This window comes from Cetorhinus maximus, chromosome 14 (genome assembly GCF_964194155.1).
Source record: "Cetorhinus maximus chromosome 14, sCetMax3.hap1.1, whole genome shotgun sequence".
NCBI classification, from domain to species: domain Eukaryota; kingdom Metazoa; phylum Chordata; class Chondrichthyes; order Lamniformes; family Cetorhinidae; genus Cetorhinus; species Cetorhinus maximus.
In genome coordinates this window covers 24223500-24240282 of record NC_135892.1, presented here as the reverse complement: position 1 = coordinate 24240282, position 16783 = coordinate 24223500, and the positions used below count along the sequence as shown (strand labels likewise).

Genomic DNA, 16783 nt, shown 5'->3' with positions numbered 1-16783 from the left:
CCAGAACATTCTTCTGGGTAGTTCAATATTGAGATATCTTATTGTCCAGAGTAACAAATGGAAAGAGTATCAACCAAACCTTAAGTTAATAGAAATGATTAAAGCTACTGGAGAATTGTCAAGGTGAAATTGCATACTGTGCAATAAGTGTAGGAAATTAGATATTGTATTTATCTGTAGCAACAGAAACATCAAGACCAAAATAATCCAGTAGTTAATCCATAAGTATGAGGAATTGGGTGGAGTGGGTCAAGGAAAGTTTTAACATCTACAGTAGAATAAAGGAAGACAAACCAAATTAGTAGTGACTGATTCAGATTCAAGTTAAAGCAGAAGTCAATGTATCAATGTGCACCATCAGGCTGGTGCTTTCACATTTCAAAACTGATCAGTAGCAATTATTCTGCATGACATCTGGTTTCCATAGAAAATAGCACATCATGTGATTCCTAGAAGTGCAAAAAAGCTACATAGTTTTTAAATTGTCATGGTGTCTTTGTATACATATTCTGAATAGATGAAGCTTTAGCCATTCAACAGAATTGCACACTTCTTCAACTAAGTCAAAGGTCTTCAGTTTTGGATTGATTCTGGTAATGCAATTTATCTTTCAAATGTGAAGGATGTTTCAAAGGAAACATCCATTTCTACAAGGAAGGTACATATGTTGAATCAAAGAGTATTCAGCCACATATACATGCACCATTAAGTAATCTGAAGGCTTTTTGACTAAAATTATCCTCTTACACAAGTTCCAGGGTTGTATGAGACTAAATGACAGGAGTAGGCCATTCAAGCCCTTCAAACATAATCCACCATTCAGTTAGGTCTGTGCTGATCTGTGCTCAATTTCATTTACCCACATTGCACCATGTCCTTTGATACCCTTAGCCATTAAAAATCAACCACTCTCAGTCTTGAAAATTTCAACTGATCCAGATTCCACAATCCTATGGGGGGGGGGGAAAGAGTTCCACTGTGTGGAAAAAATGCCTTCTGATCTCATTCTTAAATTGCCAAGTTCTAATTTTATTGCCCATCTTTTATTCTGGATTCCCTCCACTAAAGGAAATTGCGTCCACCCTATCAAATCCCTTTATCATTTCAAAAACCTTGATTAAACTGTCCCTCAACCTTTTGAACTCAAAATATACAAGCAAATTTTATGCAATCTTTCTTTCTAATTTAAACCGTGGCACCATTCTGGTGGATGCTAGTGGACAATTAGCCCTATCTGTTCATACCAAGATGGTCAAAGATGCACACTCTGCACTGTTCGTCATCTTAATAAAAAAAGGACTAATGCTCATATTTGCATGTTGTTTACAAATCCTTTTAGGAGCACATTCCTGAAATATAAAGGCAATAAGATCATGTTAAGGGCATATAATTGTATTAGCATGCTGTTCACTAAATAGTTCATATGTAATTATGAATTTTTCATGTCTGTATGCTCAAGCTATAATTTACTTTGAATGATAAGCTTAACAGTGGAGGCAACTGACATGGTTTAAGGAGAATCATTTGCTTTAAGTCAAAGATAAAACTGTTTGTAGCAAGCAGACTAGGTCAATGTACCATAATTAATGAAAAGGTTACATACGTTGGTTCAAAATAGATTTTGTCAGTGTATCACATTCTAGAGAAAGCATGTCTCTAGATTCAAATGAACTTGAAACTAGCCTTATAATTAAAAGAAAACATATTCCTTCAAGTCTCAGATTAGTAATAACTTTTGATTTATCAGATCGTTTTCACTCAGTGATGGACCTTAGCAGGCCTGATAAGTTTCATACACTTTCAGAACTAATAAAAGATATACCGCATATACTCGTGCAAAAGTTGAATTTCTGAGACTAATTTTTAGATCAACTTTTACATGGGTGATGTTTCTGAAGGATTGGCAAGTGCACTTGATGTGGGCCCAAAAAAAGCCATCTCAATAGAATAAAGTAAAAACGAACAACTCTAAAGAATTTTCTAACATTTATTTTATAACATTAAAAACATTTAATCTGACACTATACAAATACCACAACAATTAACCACAAACACTTCACATTAAAGTCCTTTGAAATCACTCTCATCACTATCTGAATCATCAAACAATTCATCCCAATAGCCTGGTTGTATATCACTATAGGGATCTTCCTCGTATTCATCATGGTGGTACCAATAACTTCGCCATCTTTCCGCAGGTAATCATCCTCAGTGGTGTCAAGTACATTCGAGATTTTAGAAATGATTTATTGATAACATTGGGATCAGATTTATCCCACGCATCTATGACCCATTGGCACAATGTGAGGGCGAGGGTACCCCCATATTTCCACTTTTAGGGACTGCTTTTTGCCTCCCAACATCCATTTGTTCTACATCTTTTGAACACTGTCCTTGAGAAGTTTATGCATACACACATCCAAGGGTTGAGCGTCGGGGGCGCGGAGGGGAGGGGGGGGGGAGGAGAGAGAGAAGATGGCTGGGGGATCTTGGGATGGTGTTAGGAGGGGGTGAAAATGGGCATTAGGAGATGGTGGAGAGGGCAGTGTTAGGGGAGTGGGGAGCAGGTTGCAGTGTGGTTGGTGAGGATGGTTTGAGGGAGAGGTAACTTTTAAGGTTTACTAAAAAAAATTAAATATGGTACACTTCTCAAAATTCTCTTTTGAATTTAAACCAGCATATAAATAGCAATCTAAATTTTTATTATGTCCTAATGTAGACACAATTCTGATGACATGCTGTGTTGATGTACCAGAGGGCAGAATTTTGCCCTTGGTGGGCGTGCGGGCCCCACCGGCTCAGCGGCGGGCGGACAGCCGACCACCGCCGCCAAAACGGGGCCTGCCGCCATTTTGAGTGGGTGGGCCAATTAAGGCCCACCCAGCGGCACTGCTCCCTGAGACTAAGCGCTGTCTCAGGGAGATTAGTGACAGTGTACAAAACTTAAAAAATAAAAATATTATTAACATGTCTCCCTCACGTGACAATGTCACACGAGATGGGACATGTTAATAAATATCACATTACATTTATTAAAGTTTTTAAAAAGGAACATGAAACCTCATCCCGCCAGTGGATGAGGTTTCATGTATCATCAAAAGCCCGCTGGGGCTCCTGGCCTGCCCGCCAGCCTTAAGGTTGGACGGGCAGGGCCTTCAATTACTTTAATTACCCTGTCAATGGCCTCAATTGGCCCTTGGCAGGTCGGCAGGCGGACAGCTGATTTCGCTGTCCCCCCGCCTTCCTGAAAATTTAAAGGGACCGGGATGACATCGGGGGTTCCTCCCGACGTCATCCCACGTCATTTTTCAGTCGGCAAGCGGGTCCTGCCCCCAAATCGCCAACGAGAAAATTCTGGCCAGAGACTTGAGAATCTAGGGCCTCATCAAAATAAAGCAAACGAATGAAAAACCAGGAGTGATGCAAAACAATGTGTTGACTCACAATCGTCCATTTTATTACTCTTGCAAAGTCTGGGAATAAAATCCCTATTTATCACTAAGAGCTTGCTTAAAGAAAGGCTATGCTATGCAAATCTCAACTCCATTCTAGGTTCATCCCACCCTGCATCATGCAGTTCAGAATATAGCAGAAAGTGGTCACACCGTGGAACTAAAATTTCTCAGGAGGTGTGGATTCCTGATCATCCACTGTGACTTTGGCAAAAAAAATCCATTGAAATTCCAGAGAAACAGCATAAAGGGCTTTTACCATACAGGGTCTTTATAGGAACCCAATCCTATTACTTAAGTGCTTCCAGAAATGATTTCTCTCGGGATTTTGCTGTCACACTTTTTGTTGCTGTTAGTCTTTCTTATTTATTAATTACATTTCCCCACTTAATTTGTGCGCTTCTCTCTCACCTCAAACAACAATTAGAATTTTTAAGAAATACTATTTACACATTTATTTAGTACAAATGTGATGCAACATAAGGAACCTGTGGATAGGCTGTAAATTCAGCATACAACACAATTGTATGACAATGTATTGGTGCTAGAGAATCAGAATGGTAAGGCTGTATTAACTACAGAGTTGAATTGTTTTGTAAATGTAGTGATTTCTTTGTAACTGCTTTCCTAACATCAGTTGATTGCTCTGTGATATATTATCCTTAGAGACTAGGCATTGGGCTGCCAATTTCATCATTGCTACAGTCACTCTGCCTATTGCATGCAGGTGTAAAGAAAGACAAAAACCTATATTTACACAGCACCTTTCACAATGTCCCAAATTGTTCTATAGCTAACTAACTACTTTTGAGTTGTAGTCACTGGTATAATGTAGGCAATGATATCAAATGGCGGAGCAAACTCGAGGGACCAAATGGCCCACTCCTGCTCCTAATGTTCATATGTCATTCTAGATGGATGAGATGAACTTTGCTAGATGGCCTTTGCCATCTATAATTATCTTGTGAACAGGGAGTGGAATCATGGCTGCAGTTCCGTTTATTTTGTTGCTAATGAAAGTTTACTGTGAGCAGGCTTTGTGGGGTGGAATTGCCAGAACAGGAGTACATAATGGGCTCAGTGAATCAGAAATCTGTTTTACACTGCACATGATCCTCAAGAGTCTTTTCCGTTGACTTCAATCTTGCCCTTTTTATCTACTTACCTATTATCCCACTGTTATCTTGTTCTTATGAGTCTTGAGATATTGATATATCGTGATAAAGTTGTGTTACATAGTAGATAATGAAAATATGTTGTAGTAGAAAGCAGCAGAGTCTTCAGACTTGCTGATCAAGAAGAAAGATACAATTGTGAACCAGTCTTTGGCCTCAGGCCTCTTAAAAGTTGTGTCACACAGAGACACCCGAGGGCTCCAACACTTCTCATTGATAGTGAAGGCCTATGTTGTTCAATCATTTCATTTTGTTGCTCAGGAATCATTTGATCTTTCTACCTGTGAGATTACTGATAAAATAAAATTCAATTACACCCCCTCGTATGAAATAATTATATTGCATAATATCATGCACTCAAGCAGAAGAAAGTCGTCTTCTTCTTCTATAGAACGGAAAAAATCTTGTGCCGTTTAACTGGGTTGCAAATATGAATTACTGTCACCGTTTCCATATGGTGACATGTGCAGAACATGTTAATGAGGGCTGACGCAGTCACTGGAATCAGTGTTATGGTCTAAACAGTGTTTTAAATAACCAACGCCCACTCATCCAGTGACTGTTACCCTGCAAAGAATAGTGCAGCCCAATCACAGAGTACTGTAAAACAATCTGATATACATTAGTGCATACATCATACAAATTATCTTAGCTGTTTTGACATTGCCAAAATACACCTTTCTTAGACATGTCTTGTAAATGACACCTGTTGCATAGATTTTTATCACTGTCATGATCACAAGAATTGCAGCTTAAATAGTGCTATACTGCTACTGGTAAAATGGCTTTACCATATTTATTTAAAGAGAGTTCAATAACACTGCTAACCATATTGTGGGCAAAGTGTAAAATTTGAGTCTGCATTGCTGTGTGTTATATCTTTATTTCAGTAATATCTTTTGAGGTTTACAACTTCACTAAAGATCAGCCTCACTAACTTCCTTCTTTAACAGTAACAGCTTTTCAAGATGCGTTGTGAAACCAACATCATGTAACTGAAAATATTTAGCCAGTGTGAAGAGGGGGAAAGTCTTCATGCAGTAAAACAACAATAATACAGGACTTATTTCGGTTCCTACCTCATTGGATGCAAGTCAAACATTGGAGGCTGAAGTTCAGCTAACTCAATACCAGTTATGCCAACTGCCCAGATGTCACATAATTGGTTATATCCACCTTTCCTCTCCACAGCTGCAACCTCTGGGGCCATCCTAGAGAACAAATCAAGTTCACAATTTAAACTGATCTTTTGCCTGCAAATTTTCAAGCAAAATATAAATAGAAGTAAAATATCTTCCCAATCACATTCAAGGTGGCAAGACAGGTGGAGAGGGCAGTTAATAAAGTATATAGTATCCTGGGCTTTATTAATAGGGGCATAGAGTACAAGAGCAGGGAGGTTATGCTGAATTTATACAAGACACTCATTAGACCTCAGCTGGAATATTGTGTACAGTTCTGGGCACCATATTATAGGAAGGATGTGAACACATTGGAGAGAGTGCAGGTTTACAAGAATGGTTCCAGGGATGAGAAACTTCAGCTATGAGAATAGCTTGGAGAGGTTAGGACTGTTCTCCTCGAAGAGAAGGCGGTTAAGTGAAGATTTGATAGATATGTTCAAAATCATGAGGGGGGCTGGACAGAGCAGATAGGGAGAAGCTGTCCCCACTCGTAAATGGATTAAGAACGAGATGGCACAGTTTTAAAGTGATTTGCAAAAGAAGCAAGTGTGATGTGAGAAAAAACTTACTCACACAACGAGTGGCTCGGGTCAAGAATGCACTGTCTGGAAGTATGGTGGAGGCAGGTTCAATCAAGGCATTCAAGAGAACATTAGGTGATTATATGAATAGAAACAACGTGCAAGAGTACAGGGAAAAGGCAGGGCAATGGCTATGGTCATAAAGCTCATTTGCAGAGCCAGTGCAGACATGATGGGCCAAATGGCCTCCTTCTGTGCTGTTAAGATTCTGAGATTCTCATTTTTCATTCAATATTTGGAGTTGAAAATTCCTCAGGGACTTTCCTTCCACCATAAATTCGATAGGGCCTATAGCTAACTCTATGGCTAACAAAATTACGTTTTAATTATGTATTTCACAAAAAAAAATCAACTCTATTAGTGTTGGTCAACAAAATGATGGTGTTTCAAGTGAATGTGAGTCACTCATTCACCTCAATTAGCACCAATGGAGTCAGCAATGAGTCGCCTTCTCAGAGACTATGTTCACCAAGGCTGCGTATGAGATCTTAGGCAAGGGAGTGGAGCAAAGCAGTTTTTGCGCAGCTATGCCAACTCTCTCAATGCGTAAAGCCTATGAAGTAGGATTCATATGTTCGTGGTTTTGTTGGATATACGGCAGGAAGATCTACTGCAAATTGGGATGAGAGTCATGGAAATAATTGACGTTTTCCTTGGCGAACAAAAATATAACTGTATTTAGATCTGCATTTAACTCCAAGCTGATTACTAAACAAGAATATCTGAAGAATATCAAGAAGGTTTTTGTTAAGCAGGAAAAATAAACCAACAGTCTTCATAGTGGGGTATTTTATATATTACACAGGAAAAGTTACGCAGATGACATCCAATTTAAAAAAAACCTTCCCAAGAATCTTGTGTGATGGGCATCCATACTTGGCATAATTCCTGACATGCAATGTTTGAAAAATATTAAATAAGATTATCTGCCACTTAGAGAATTCAGCATTCTTCAAAAGATAACATCTTTCAAACAACATAGGAACTTGTTTGTTGCTTCTGAGGAATTAAGGTTTTTTGCCTCAAATGACCTTATACTCCAAAATATAAAGGCCCACAATCTGAACAAAAGCCCATCTGTGGTTGATAAGCTAAACCAACCTCCCTACCCATAAAACAAATGAAGCAACAAAGCTCAAAGGGTTGGTAAGGGGAGACTGTGGAGTGTGACAAATGCAAAAATTTATTGAATAATGAAAATCGAAAATCGTAAGAACGACAGTCATAAACAAACAAATACAGTTGGTCTTCAGATCCGATTCAAGCATATAAATGAACCTCACGTGTAAATAGAATAGACCTAGCTGCACAAACTTAGAATACTTGACACAATAAACCAGTTAATAAAGTTTTCTGTAAACTGCGTGTGGATTCAGATACAGGGGTAAGGACTTGGTCCAGACATCAACAGCACTTAATAATCACAGTCAGCTGAAAATATTCTGCCTTTGGGGGCAGAATCTCTTTCCTGTTCCCCTCCCTAACCTCCATACACATCAGTGCTACAGCCAGGCCTGCATGCAGAATTAACATTGGTTCTCATTTTCAACAACCAATCTGGCAATCTATGGTAACCAGGTTAACATCATCTTGTTCACAAGTGCCTTCTACAACACATTGGGAATTGGGTAAAGGAAATAGACGCATATTGAAAAATGCTGCTCCAGGAAATAGAAAGGCCATCTCACTTCCACAGGGATGCACTACCTAACTTGGTCTCCATCTCCACCACACATTTGCAGAATATTCCTTTAAGTGCCAACGGATAATCATGATGCCTCTGGAAAAAAGGCCAAATTCTAGCAAATGTGACTAGTTTTACACCAGTTTGATTCCATGTGCTTCAAAAATAATGCCCAGATTTCTTAGAAGAGCAAAAGCCGAACAAAATCTTGGTAAAGACTAATTTGAGTTTTGCAGGGGATGTTGAACAAAATAGGCAATAGTTCTTTTAAAAATGAAGGCTAGTCTGCTTGTTCAGGTGGATGTGAAAGATCCCTTGGCAGTATTCAAAGGAGAGCAAGAGAGTTCTTCTAGCGTCTTGACCAACTTCACAAGCAGATTGATTGGTAATTTATCTTCTGCTTCTTTACTTCACTGGTGTGAAGTATTTTGAAATGTGCTATATAAACAAAATTCCCTCTAGATATGTGTTAAGAGTTTATTCTGATGCATTCTAAGCACAAAGCTGGCTGATTTCCCTGGATTTGCAGGTAATATGAGATTACATATTTAAAATCTTTTTTCCCTGGATTACATGGCTGAGTGTGTGCAATTACTCCTGAAATATAGAAGGGGGTATGTAAATTACTTTGCGGTTGACTTTGAATGACTTTGGCACCAGAGTGTAAAATAGTACATACCACAGATGGTCAACAAGGGCGAGGAACTAAAATGGACTCACTGATTTTAAAAACTTATTCACAATAAAAAAGGCACATAGACTGAGAGTTACCCTGCAAGATATACTGGAGTCTATGTATTCAAGAGGGATGGTTCTGCATTCACAGTTGTGTACTTTAATAGCATGTTCATCTTAATATTTATATCCGTGAAAGTAATGACATTTGATGCTAAAGACACAAAGAAAATTGTAGCGGGAGAAAAAAACATTACCAATACGGAGTCCCAATAAACGACTTCCTTTTTGCTATCGTTGCAGTAATCTGTGCAGAAACTCCAAAATCAGCTGAAATGTGAATGGGAAGCTATTAGTGCATTAACTATGTTTGGCAATTTTACGAATAGCAAAGTAGAGAGAGATACACTTTTAGATTATAGCCCCTTCACTCTTCCCTGACTGGTACTGCTCTGGATCTGTGTCTCTAACATTATGCTCAGCTCCCTACTGCAACTAACGTGGTATCAGATTACTGTATGCTGTGGCTTAGTTTGTAATACTCTTACCTCTTAGTCAGAAGGTTCCGGATTCAAGTCTCACTCCAGAACTTGAGCACAAAATTAAGGCTGATACCCCAGTGCATTCATGAGGGAGTGCTGCACTGTTGGAGGTGCATCTTTCAGACGAGGTATTAAACCAAGGCCCCATTTGCCCTCTCTGGTGGATGTATAAGATCCCATGGCGCTATTCCAAGGAAGTGCAGGTGAGTAATCCCTGGTGTCCTGGCCAATACTTATCTATTCCTCAACCAACATCACAAAAACAGATTATCTGGTCATTATCACTTTGCTGTTTTTGGGAGCTTACTGTGCACAAATTGGCTGTCAGGCTTCTTATGTTACAATCTTGTCTACACTTTAAACGCAGCTCATTGGCAGTAAAGCACTGAAATATTCCATGGTCATGGAAGGTGTGACATAAATGCAAATCTTCTTTTCCTTCTATTGTGCTCAGCATTGTGGGTTTAAAGTAGTTAACATTATACAATGCTGTACCATCCCCGCTCACTGATGACTGAAGTGTCCTGGGTCACTTAGAACTATACATATGAATGTGATTGATGTTTATTAGAATAATCCTCAATCCTAAATATCTGGAATAACAAAGTTAGACACATCAAGCATCCGGAAGGATTAATGATCAACATGTTTTACTGAACATCTCCCATTGGAAGTCTCCACATTAATCTTGTAAGAAAATCAACTGCTTATAAATTGAAAAAGCAGAAATGGGTTTGTCTTGAGAGCTGCTCATGTTTAAAAATAATGAATATCACTTCATGCGCCAAAGAATTCAGTTAATTAGCCAGCTTATATTTTAAGGAATGCTCAGTCCAAACTCAGCACTCATTAAAAAAGCTTAATACATTTAACTTATATATCATCTGAAGTAGCATTCGTAGGAGTAAAAAACAACTCCCTCTTGCTTAATAACATATGTGGACAGAAGACAACTGGGCTATCTTTTGTTAGTTTCTTTTCTGTAATTGTGGGGCTAATAGATATTTTCTTTCAAAATCTGAATTAATCCAGTCCTTTTTCAAAACTTGCCAGGGTTTTTGTTCCAACACCCTTGTTGGTACTCCGCTCCACAGTAAAAAAAAAAGTTTGAATTTCCTGGCACAGACACGATGGGCCAAATGGTCTCCTCCTGTGCCATCAATTTCATGATTCTAGGATTGCTGTTTTCCATTTTCTCTCGACACAACTTCAAATCCTGTGCCTGACAGAAATAACTACTCTGGATCTCAAAAAACTATATTAACAGCCCAATTTAATACATACTGAAGAATTCCAACTATCCACTGAACAACAATTATTAACAAGTTACTAATTCTAAATCAAGGAAAAAGATAGTCTTACCTAATTTCACATGGCCATTATCTGTCAGAAGAATATTTGCTCCCTTTAATCATGAAAAGATCCATATTAAAATTCAATAAATTTGAATACTTTTCTTATAGATCTAAGAAATTTTATTTGGAGTAAAATAAACACTTGAATACACATCAAAACAACAGGATGACATTGCTAAGGTTGACAATGTTTCCGAAGGCATCAAATATTTTCTTCATGGCCATCAGCTCCCCGGTCTGTTGATCAATTGCTTTTCACAATATACTATAAGCCTTCTTCCCATAGCTTTTTTCAAAGTTAACTGTTACAGTGAGGCCATTCTTAGTAACAGTGGTGAAAGAACTTTCATATCATGATCACATTTTTTTTTAAATTTCAGATCAGGAATGTGAAACAATTTTAACTAGGGAACAAAAAATTGCACTTGGTGGAAATCTGAAACTTTGTCAGAAATATCTATGGCAACAATTGATGAAAGTTTAACTCAGTAAATCATAGTAACAGATGGACACAAGGCAGCATTATGACTAGTTTGGATGATGACGTATGTGACTTCAACATCTTGAGAAAGCAGTAAAGACTTCTGCAAAACAGCAATTCTGTCCTTTTAAGCTTGCCAGCATGGCCCTTGACATCTATGACATTACTCCGGGTGACTGCACTGATATCATGGCCTTCATAGAAACTTGGTTCAAGTAATAACATCTTCCCCTCACTGAGCCTTCTATCCAGTCAACCATTCAAACTGCCATGGTGGCAGTTTGGCCACCATCACCAAATCTCACCTCAGTCTATCCCCTTAAACTCCTGGCATCTTCTTTGAGAATTGCATCTTGTTCCACCCCTCTTCTTTAAAACCCTCATTCTCTACCATCCACTCAAACCCATCCCAAGTTTCTCACCTAGATATACTCACTCCTTTCTCCCTCAGCCTCTGCATCGAGTAACGTCTCATCCTTAATGATTTCAAATTCCATCAAAACTCGCATTGCCCTCGCTCCTCTGCACTCACCGCCCTCCCTTAATCTTTCCACTATGCAAGGTCTGCTACCCATTGTCATGGCCACCCCTCGACCTTTCGATCTCACATGGCCTCTCTAATCTCATCATCTCAACCACAGAAAGTCCATCTCTGGTCTTCCAGTGACTTCCTTGCTCCCTTCACTGTCCAGCCTAGAAAAATAACTCTCACAAGTCACTTGCCATGCCACTTACAAACCCTCAACTGTTTAAATATTTAGCCTTCTATTCACCATGATATTTCTGCAACTCAATTACACACCATACCTCTACCTTTGATTGCTTTGTCTCCAGCAAAACCCATGCTCTCTCCCGCTCTGATTGTTCCCTTGGTATGGTGCTCATCTTTGCTCCATTAAGTCCAAAGGGCACAAACTTGAACGCATATGTCACACAATTGGTTTCACCGCCAGAAATTGCTGGACCACAAATAATTACCAGATCCTGCTCTGCTCTGACAAAACAGCTCACTTCTTCAGTACCATCTAACAAAGCTAACACCAAGCTTTATTTCTCAATGCCCAACAGTCTCCAAAAATAAAACCCTCTTCCTTTGCCCCTTTCTCTCTCACCTATAACAACATTTGAGAAGCTTAAGGACTTTTGTCCCCAAGATTGAGACCACCTATTCAGCTACCTCTGTTGCATCTGTCCTTTCATCTGTGCTGCACCAACCCCTTCACCTTTGCCTTAGCCAAAGACCTTATTTTTTCTCTAGGTTTTCTCTCATCTCCCCTAATGCCCTCTCCAAGCTCACCATGTCCATAAGATCCACTTTCTGTTCTCTTCACATTCCCACTAAGCTGCTGACCATTCATTCAATTTCCCTTCCTGGCCTCCATATTTTTAACTGCTCTCTCTCCGCGGGCACTGTTCCTCCTCCCCTTCAAAGCTGCCATCACCTCTCCTTCAAAAGAACAGCCCTGACCTCTCTGCCCTCATTAAATACTGCCCTATCTCAAACCTTTCCTTCCACTCCAAAATTCTTCTAAGAGTTGACCCTCACATCCGTGCCCATCTTTTCTGCTGTTCAATGTTTGACCCCGTCCTCCCAACATAAGTTGCATCCCTGACAAAGCACAAACAGCTTGAAATTGGTCACAAATGATGTCTTAGCTGTGATCCTGCCACACTATCCCTCCTCATCCTGTTTGACTTTCCTGCAGCCTTTGACATGGTTGACCACATCATCCTCCAAAGCCTCTCTTCTGATGTTCAGCTATAATGGACAGCCATGTCATAGTTCTACTCTTACCTATCAGATAATCTCCAGCAATGGCTTCTTCTCCCACACCTACAACATTACCTGTGGAATCCCTAAACATTTATTCTTAGCCAACTCCTATTTCTAATATAAGCACTGTCCCTTGGCAGCATTATCCAAAGCATACCAGGGTCCACATGTACGCTGATGTCACCCAACATAAACACTCCCCACTGCCTCTTCATTGCTAGACTGTTTGTCTGACATCTAGTCCTTTACTCCAATTAAAAGGAGATTAAACCGATTATTTCTTCCCCATGTCACATACTATGTTTCCTTGTTATCAATTCTATCCACCTCTCTGGTCACCATCTCAGGTGAAACCAAATTGTTCACAACCTCATTAATCCATTTGAAATCCCTGCATGACCTGTCTCAGTATTAAACTTGTTATTAGACTCTTGAACTACTTGCAAAAGCATAGAAGATGTCTACACGCAACTGTGATTAATTAAATTCATGGGTTAAAGGACTAATTTAGGTGCTCAATAGGCAACACCGTGTTTTTAGAAATGACATTGGAGCATGGTTCCCCAAATAGAATCCAAGTTAGAGGGTACTAAAAAAAAGTTTGCCAAAACATTCATTGTTCATGTGACAAAAAAATGTAAATAATTAGTGCAGCGATTTCAGCTCATGTAGTCTAGTCTGGTGTCCTTCTAAATAGCCAAATGGCTCAATGGGAGCTCTAGATAAAAATTCAGTGTGCAAATTGTGTCTGACGTTCAAAGTTAGATCTTGGCTACACAATCTCTTCAAAAGCAGAGTTAGTAAGAAACATACTTCCTAATCATGGCAGTGTGCTTCAATCACCAGAAGTTCTATAAAACCAATTTAAAGGTGATACTTTAGTAAACACTTTCCATAAAATGGTATTTCAAAAGCCTGAAATGTGTTCAAAAAGCATGGAAACTGTTCGGATCAAAATCCATGTGTTCGCAGCATATCCATCTCATTCTTTCTCCTTTTTGTGCTTAAAGCTTTCTCTTAAATCCATCTATGCTATTCACCTCAACTATTTCTTGTGGTAGTGAAATAAAAACAGAAGTCATATGGACTCTAAACATTAACACTGTTTCACTCTCCACAGATACTGCCAGAACCTGCTGAGTTTTTCCAGCATTTTCTGCTTTTATTTCAGATTTCAAGCATCTGCAGTATTTTGCTTTTATCTCGTGGTAGTAAGTTTGACATTCCTAACACTTTGGATAAAGAGGTTTCTCCTAAATTTATTGAATTTATTAGTGACTATCTTATATTTATGGCCCCCCTAGCTTTGGAGTCCCCACAAGTGGAAACATCTTTTCTACATCTACACAGCAAATCCTTCATCATTTTAAATACATGAATTTGGTCACCCCGCAACAGCCTTCTCTTTCCTAGAGAAAAAAAAGGGCCCCACAGCCTGTTCAGCCTCATTCCCAATCATTATGTCCTCAGTTTTATCATCCATTTGAATACTTTCATTTACACCTTATCTAGTGCCTCTATACCCTTTTCATGATTGAAGCCATGACTGTGCACAGTACCCCCAAGTCTGGGCTAACCAAGGTTCAATGTAAATTTAACATAACTTCTCTGCTTCCGCATTCTAACACTCTTAAAATAAAGTCTCAAACAAATGCGAAGTTTGATTTTTTTATGAATGGCCTTATTCACTTGCATCTCCATTTCTAAGATTTGTGTATCTGTGCCCTCAGATCCCTTTGTTCCACTTCACTAGTTAGACTATCAACCAAATAGTGTGTGGCCTCATTCTTCCTATCAAAATTTAAAACCTCACACTTGTCTGTGCTGAAATTCATCTAGCAATTACACACCTATTGTGCAAGTTTATTAATGTCTTTGTGTACTTCGGTGCAGTCTTGCTCATTATTAATTTTGAACCCCAATTTGGTGTTGTCAGCAAATGTCACCTCCAAATCATTCATACAAATCATCAATGGTGGCCCCAGTACTCAACTTTGTCGAACACCACTTCGCATCTTTTGCCTGTCTGAACAGCTACCCTTAACTCCTACTGTAGCCAGCTTGCTATTCAGTGTACCTAGGGAATTGTCCAGATGGCCAAAACATAACCAAAAAGAGGTCATAACTCTGACAGGAAACTGCTGAATCAATTTACTCAATACCAATGGCCAACCTTTTTGAGCTCTATCCTGCTGCATGATTCGTTTCCTATTTGAGACATTTAGTAAGCCTCAATTGGAATTGAAAGTGCAAGAACCAAAAGTGGATGTGAAGCTTCGAGAAGAGAATTATAGGCAACTGAACGTCTGAATATAAAAATATCCTCTTGTATTTTGAACAAGCCTTCAGCTCCAATATTGGCGATTTTAATTTGACATGGTGGAGGGGTAGGCGAAGAAAGATGATGATAGTTAGGGGTCAATTTTATGCAACATGATCATACAGAATCACAAGCAACATTCTGACAATGAAGGCATTATATGAGGTTACTCTTGAAATGTTTTATTTCATTATCTGGGCCTCAGGTACATATAAACTATGAAATGAAGAAAGGCAGTTAGCCCTGTTTAACAAGGTTCACTGTGAAAGTGTTCAACATGTTACTAGTAGGCAAGATGAAAAAATCAATCAAAAATTCAACTATTTACCTTTATGTCTCTGTGCATTTTTCCTTTGCTGTGAAGATAATATAAGCCCTACAAGCAAACAAAGACAGAACGTTTACTGCATTGATGTATAAAACCACCAATTTCAGCTAATCAAGCAGATTTAAAAAGCTATACCTACAAACACATATTCATAAACAGAAACTAATTTCCAAATACAAATGTTAATTGAAATATTTTCTGCTTTACCCCTCAGGTGCCAGGAAGTCCCAATCACCATTTATTTTCAAAGCAAATTCGCAAGGGGTCATATCCTTACAAATTAGAGCTATGCAGTTTAGAAGTGATGTTAGGAAATACTTCTTCAGACAAACAGTGAGTGAAAATCTGGAACGCTCACCCCCAAAAGACTGGTGAGGCTAGATCTACTGAAAATTTCAAAACTGAGATTGATAGATTTTTGTTAGGCAAGAAAATTAAGGGTTGCGGAACCAAGGAAGGTAAATGGAGTTGTTATAGAGTAGATCTAATTGAATGGTGGAAACTCTTTCGAGTTATCAACAGTCACAGATTGCAACTCTTTCGAGTACAATCACAGTTCTTGGTTTCCGGGAAACTCTTTCGAGTTATCAACAGTCACAGATTGCAACTCTTTCGAGTACAATCACAGTTCTTGGTTTCCGGGAGTGGGACATGAACCCACAACCCTCTGATTCAAAGGCGAGGGTGCTAACATGCTCAAAGGACTGAAGGGCCTTCTGTTCTTACGTTCTAATTAGGATTAATTAGGGTTCTGTTTTGACTGTTGCATAACATCTGCAAGCTTAAATACTAGAGTTGGAAATCTAAAGGGCCATATAGGGAATCACAGTTATGTCCAATTGCATCCTTGACGGGCATTCAGGCTCATCGAGCAGCAGTTGCCAGATAACCATCAGTAGCATAAATATTGTCTGATTTTCCCTAAGTGAAACCAATTATAGCAATCGCATCCAGCTAACACAGCTTAGATCAAGAATCAGACCTGGAGCTGTCCTGGTCTGTATGTCTCAACAACTCACAGAAAAATGACAGTCTTCTTAAAAACCAAGGAAGTGTTTTAATCTGAATTTTAGCAAAATATCCTCCAATGCATTTTGTTTGAATTTCCCACACCAGCCATTTCTACTCCCTTAATGAGGTGGTCAATTCAGACTGATTTTGTGGCATTTGCCAAAATTGAATTTCTGCTGATTTAAGACTGCTTAAATTTATCCCAACTTTGACCCTTATGA

At 39.0% G+C, this 16783-nt stretch overlaps 1 protein-coding gene across 11 annotated transcripts in view; it reads right to left on the bottom strand.

The window, feature by feature from the left end:
- The window catches only part of map4k3a (mitogen-activated protein kinase kinase kinase kinase 3a), a 279053-nt gene that overhangs the window by 140150 nt on the left and 122120 nt on the right, over positions 1 to 16783 (bottom strand). For all 11 annotated transcript variants that reach the window (XM_078556672.1, XM_078556674.1, XM_078556676.1 and 8 more), the window contains exons 6-9: positions 15552 to 15599; positions 10656 to 10698; positions 9009 to 9081; positions 5707 to 5838 (exon numbers count right to left, since the gene is read on the bottom strand). In XM_078556672.1, the coding sequence (XP_078412798.1) occupies positions 5707 to 5838; positions 9009 to 9081; positions 10656 to 10698; positions 15552 to 15599 (296 nt within the window). The remainder of the gene's footprint in view (positions 1 to 5706; positions 5839 to 9008; positions 9082 to 10655; positions 10699 to 15551; positions 15600 to 16783) is intronic.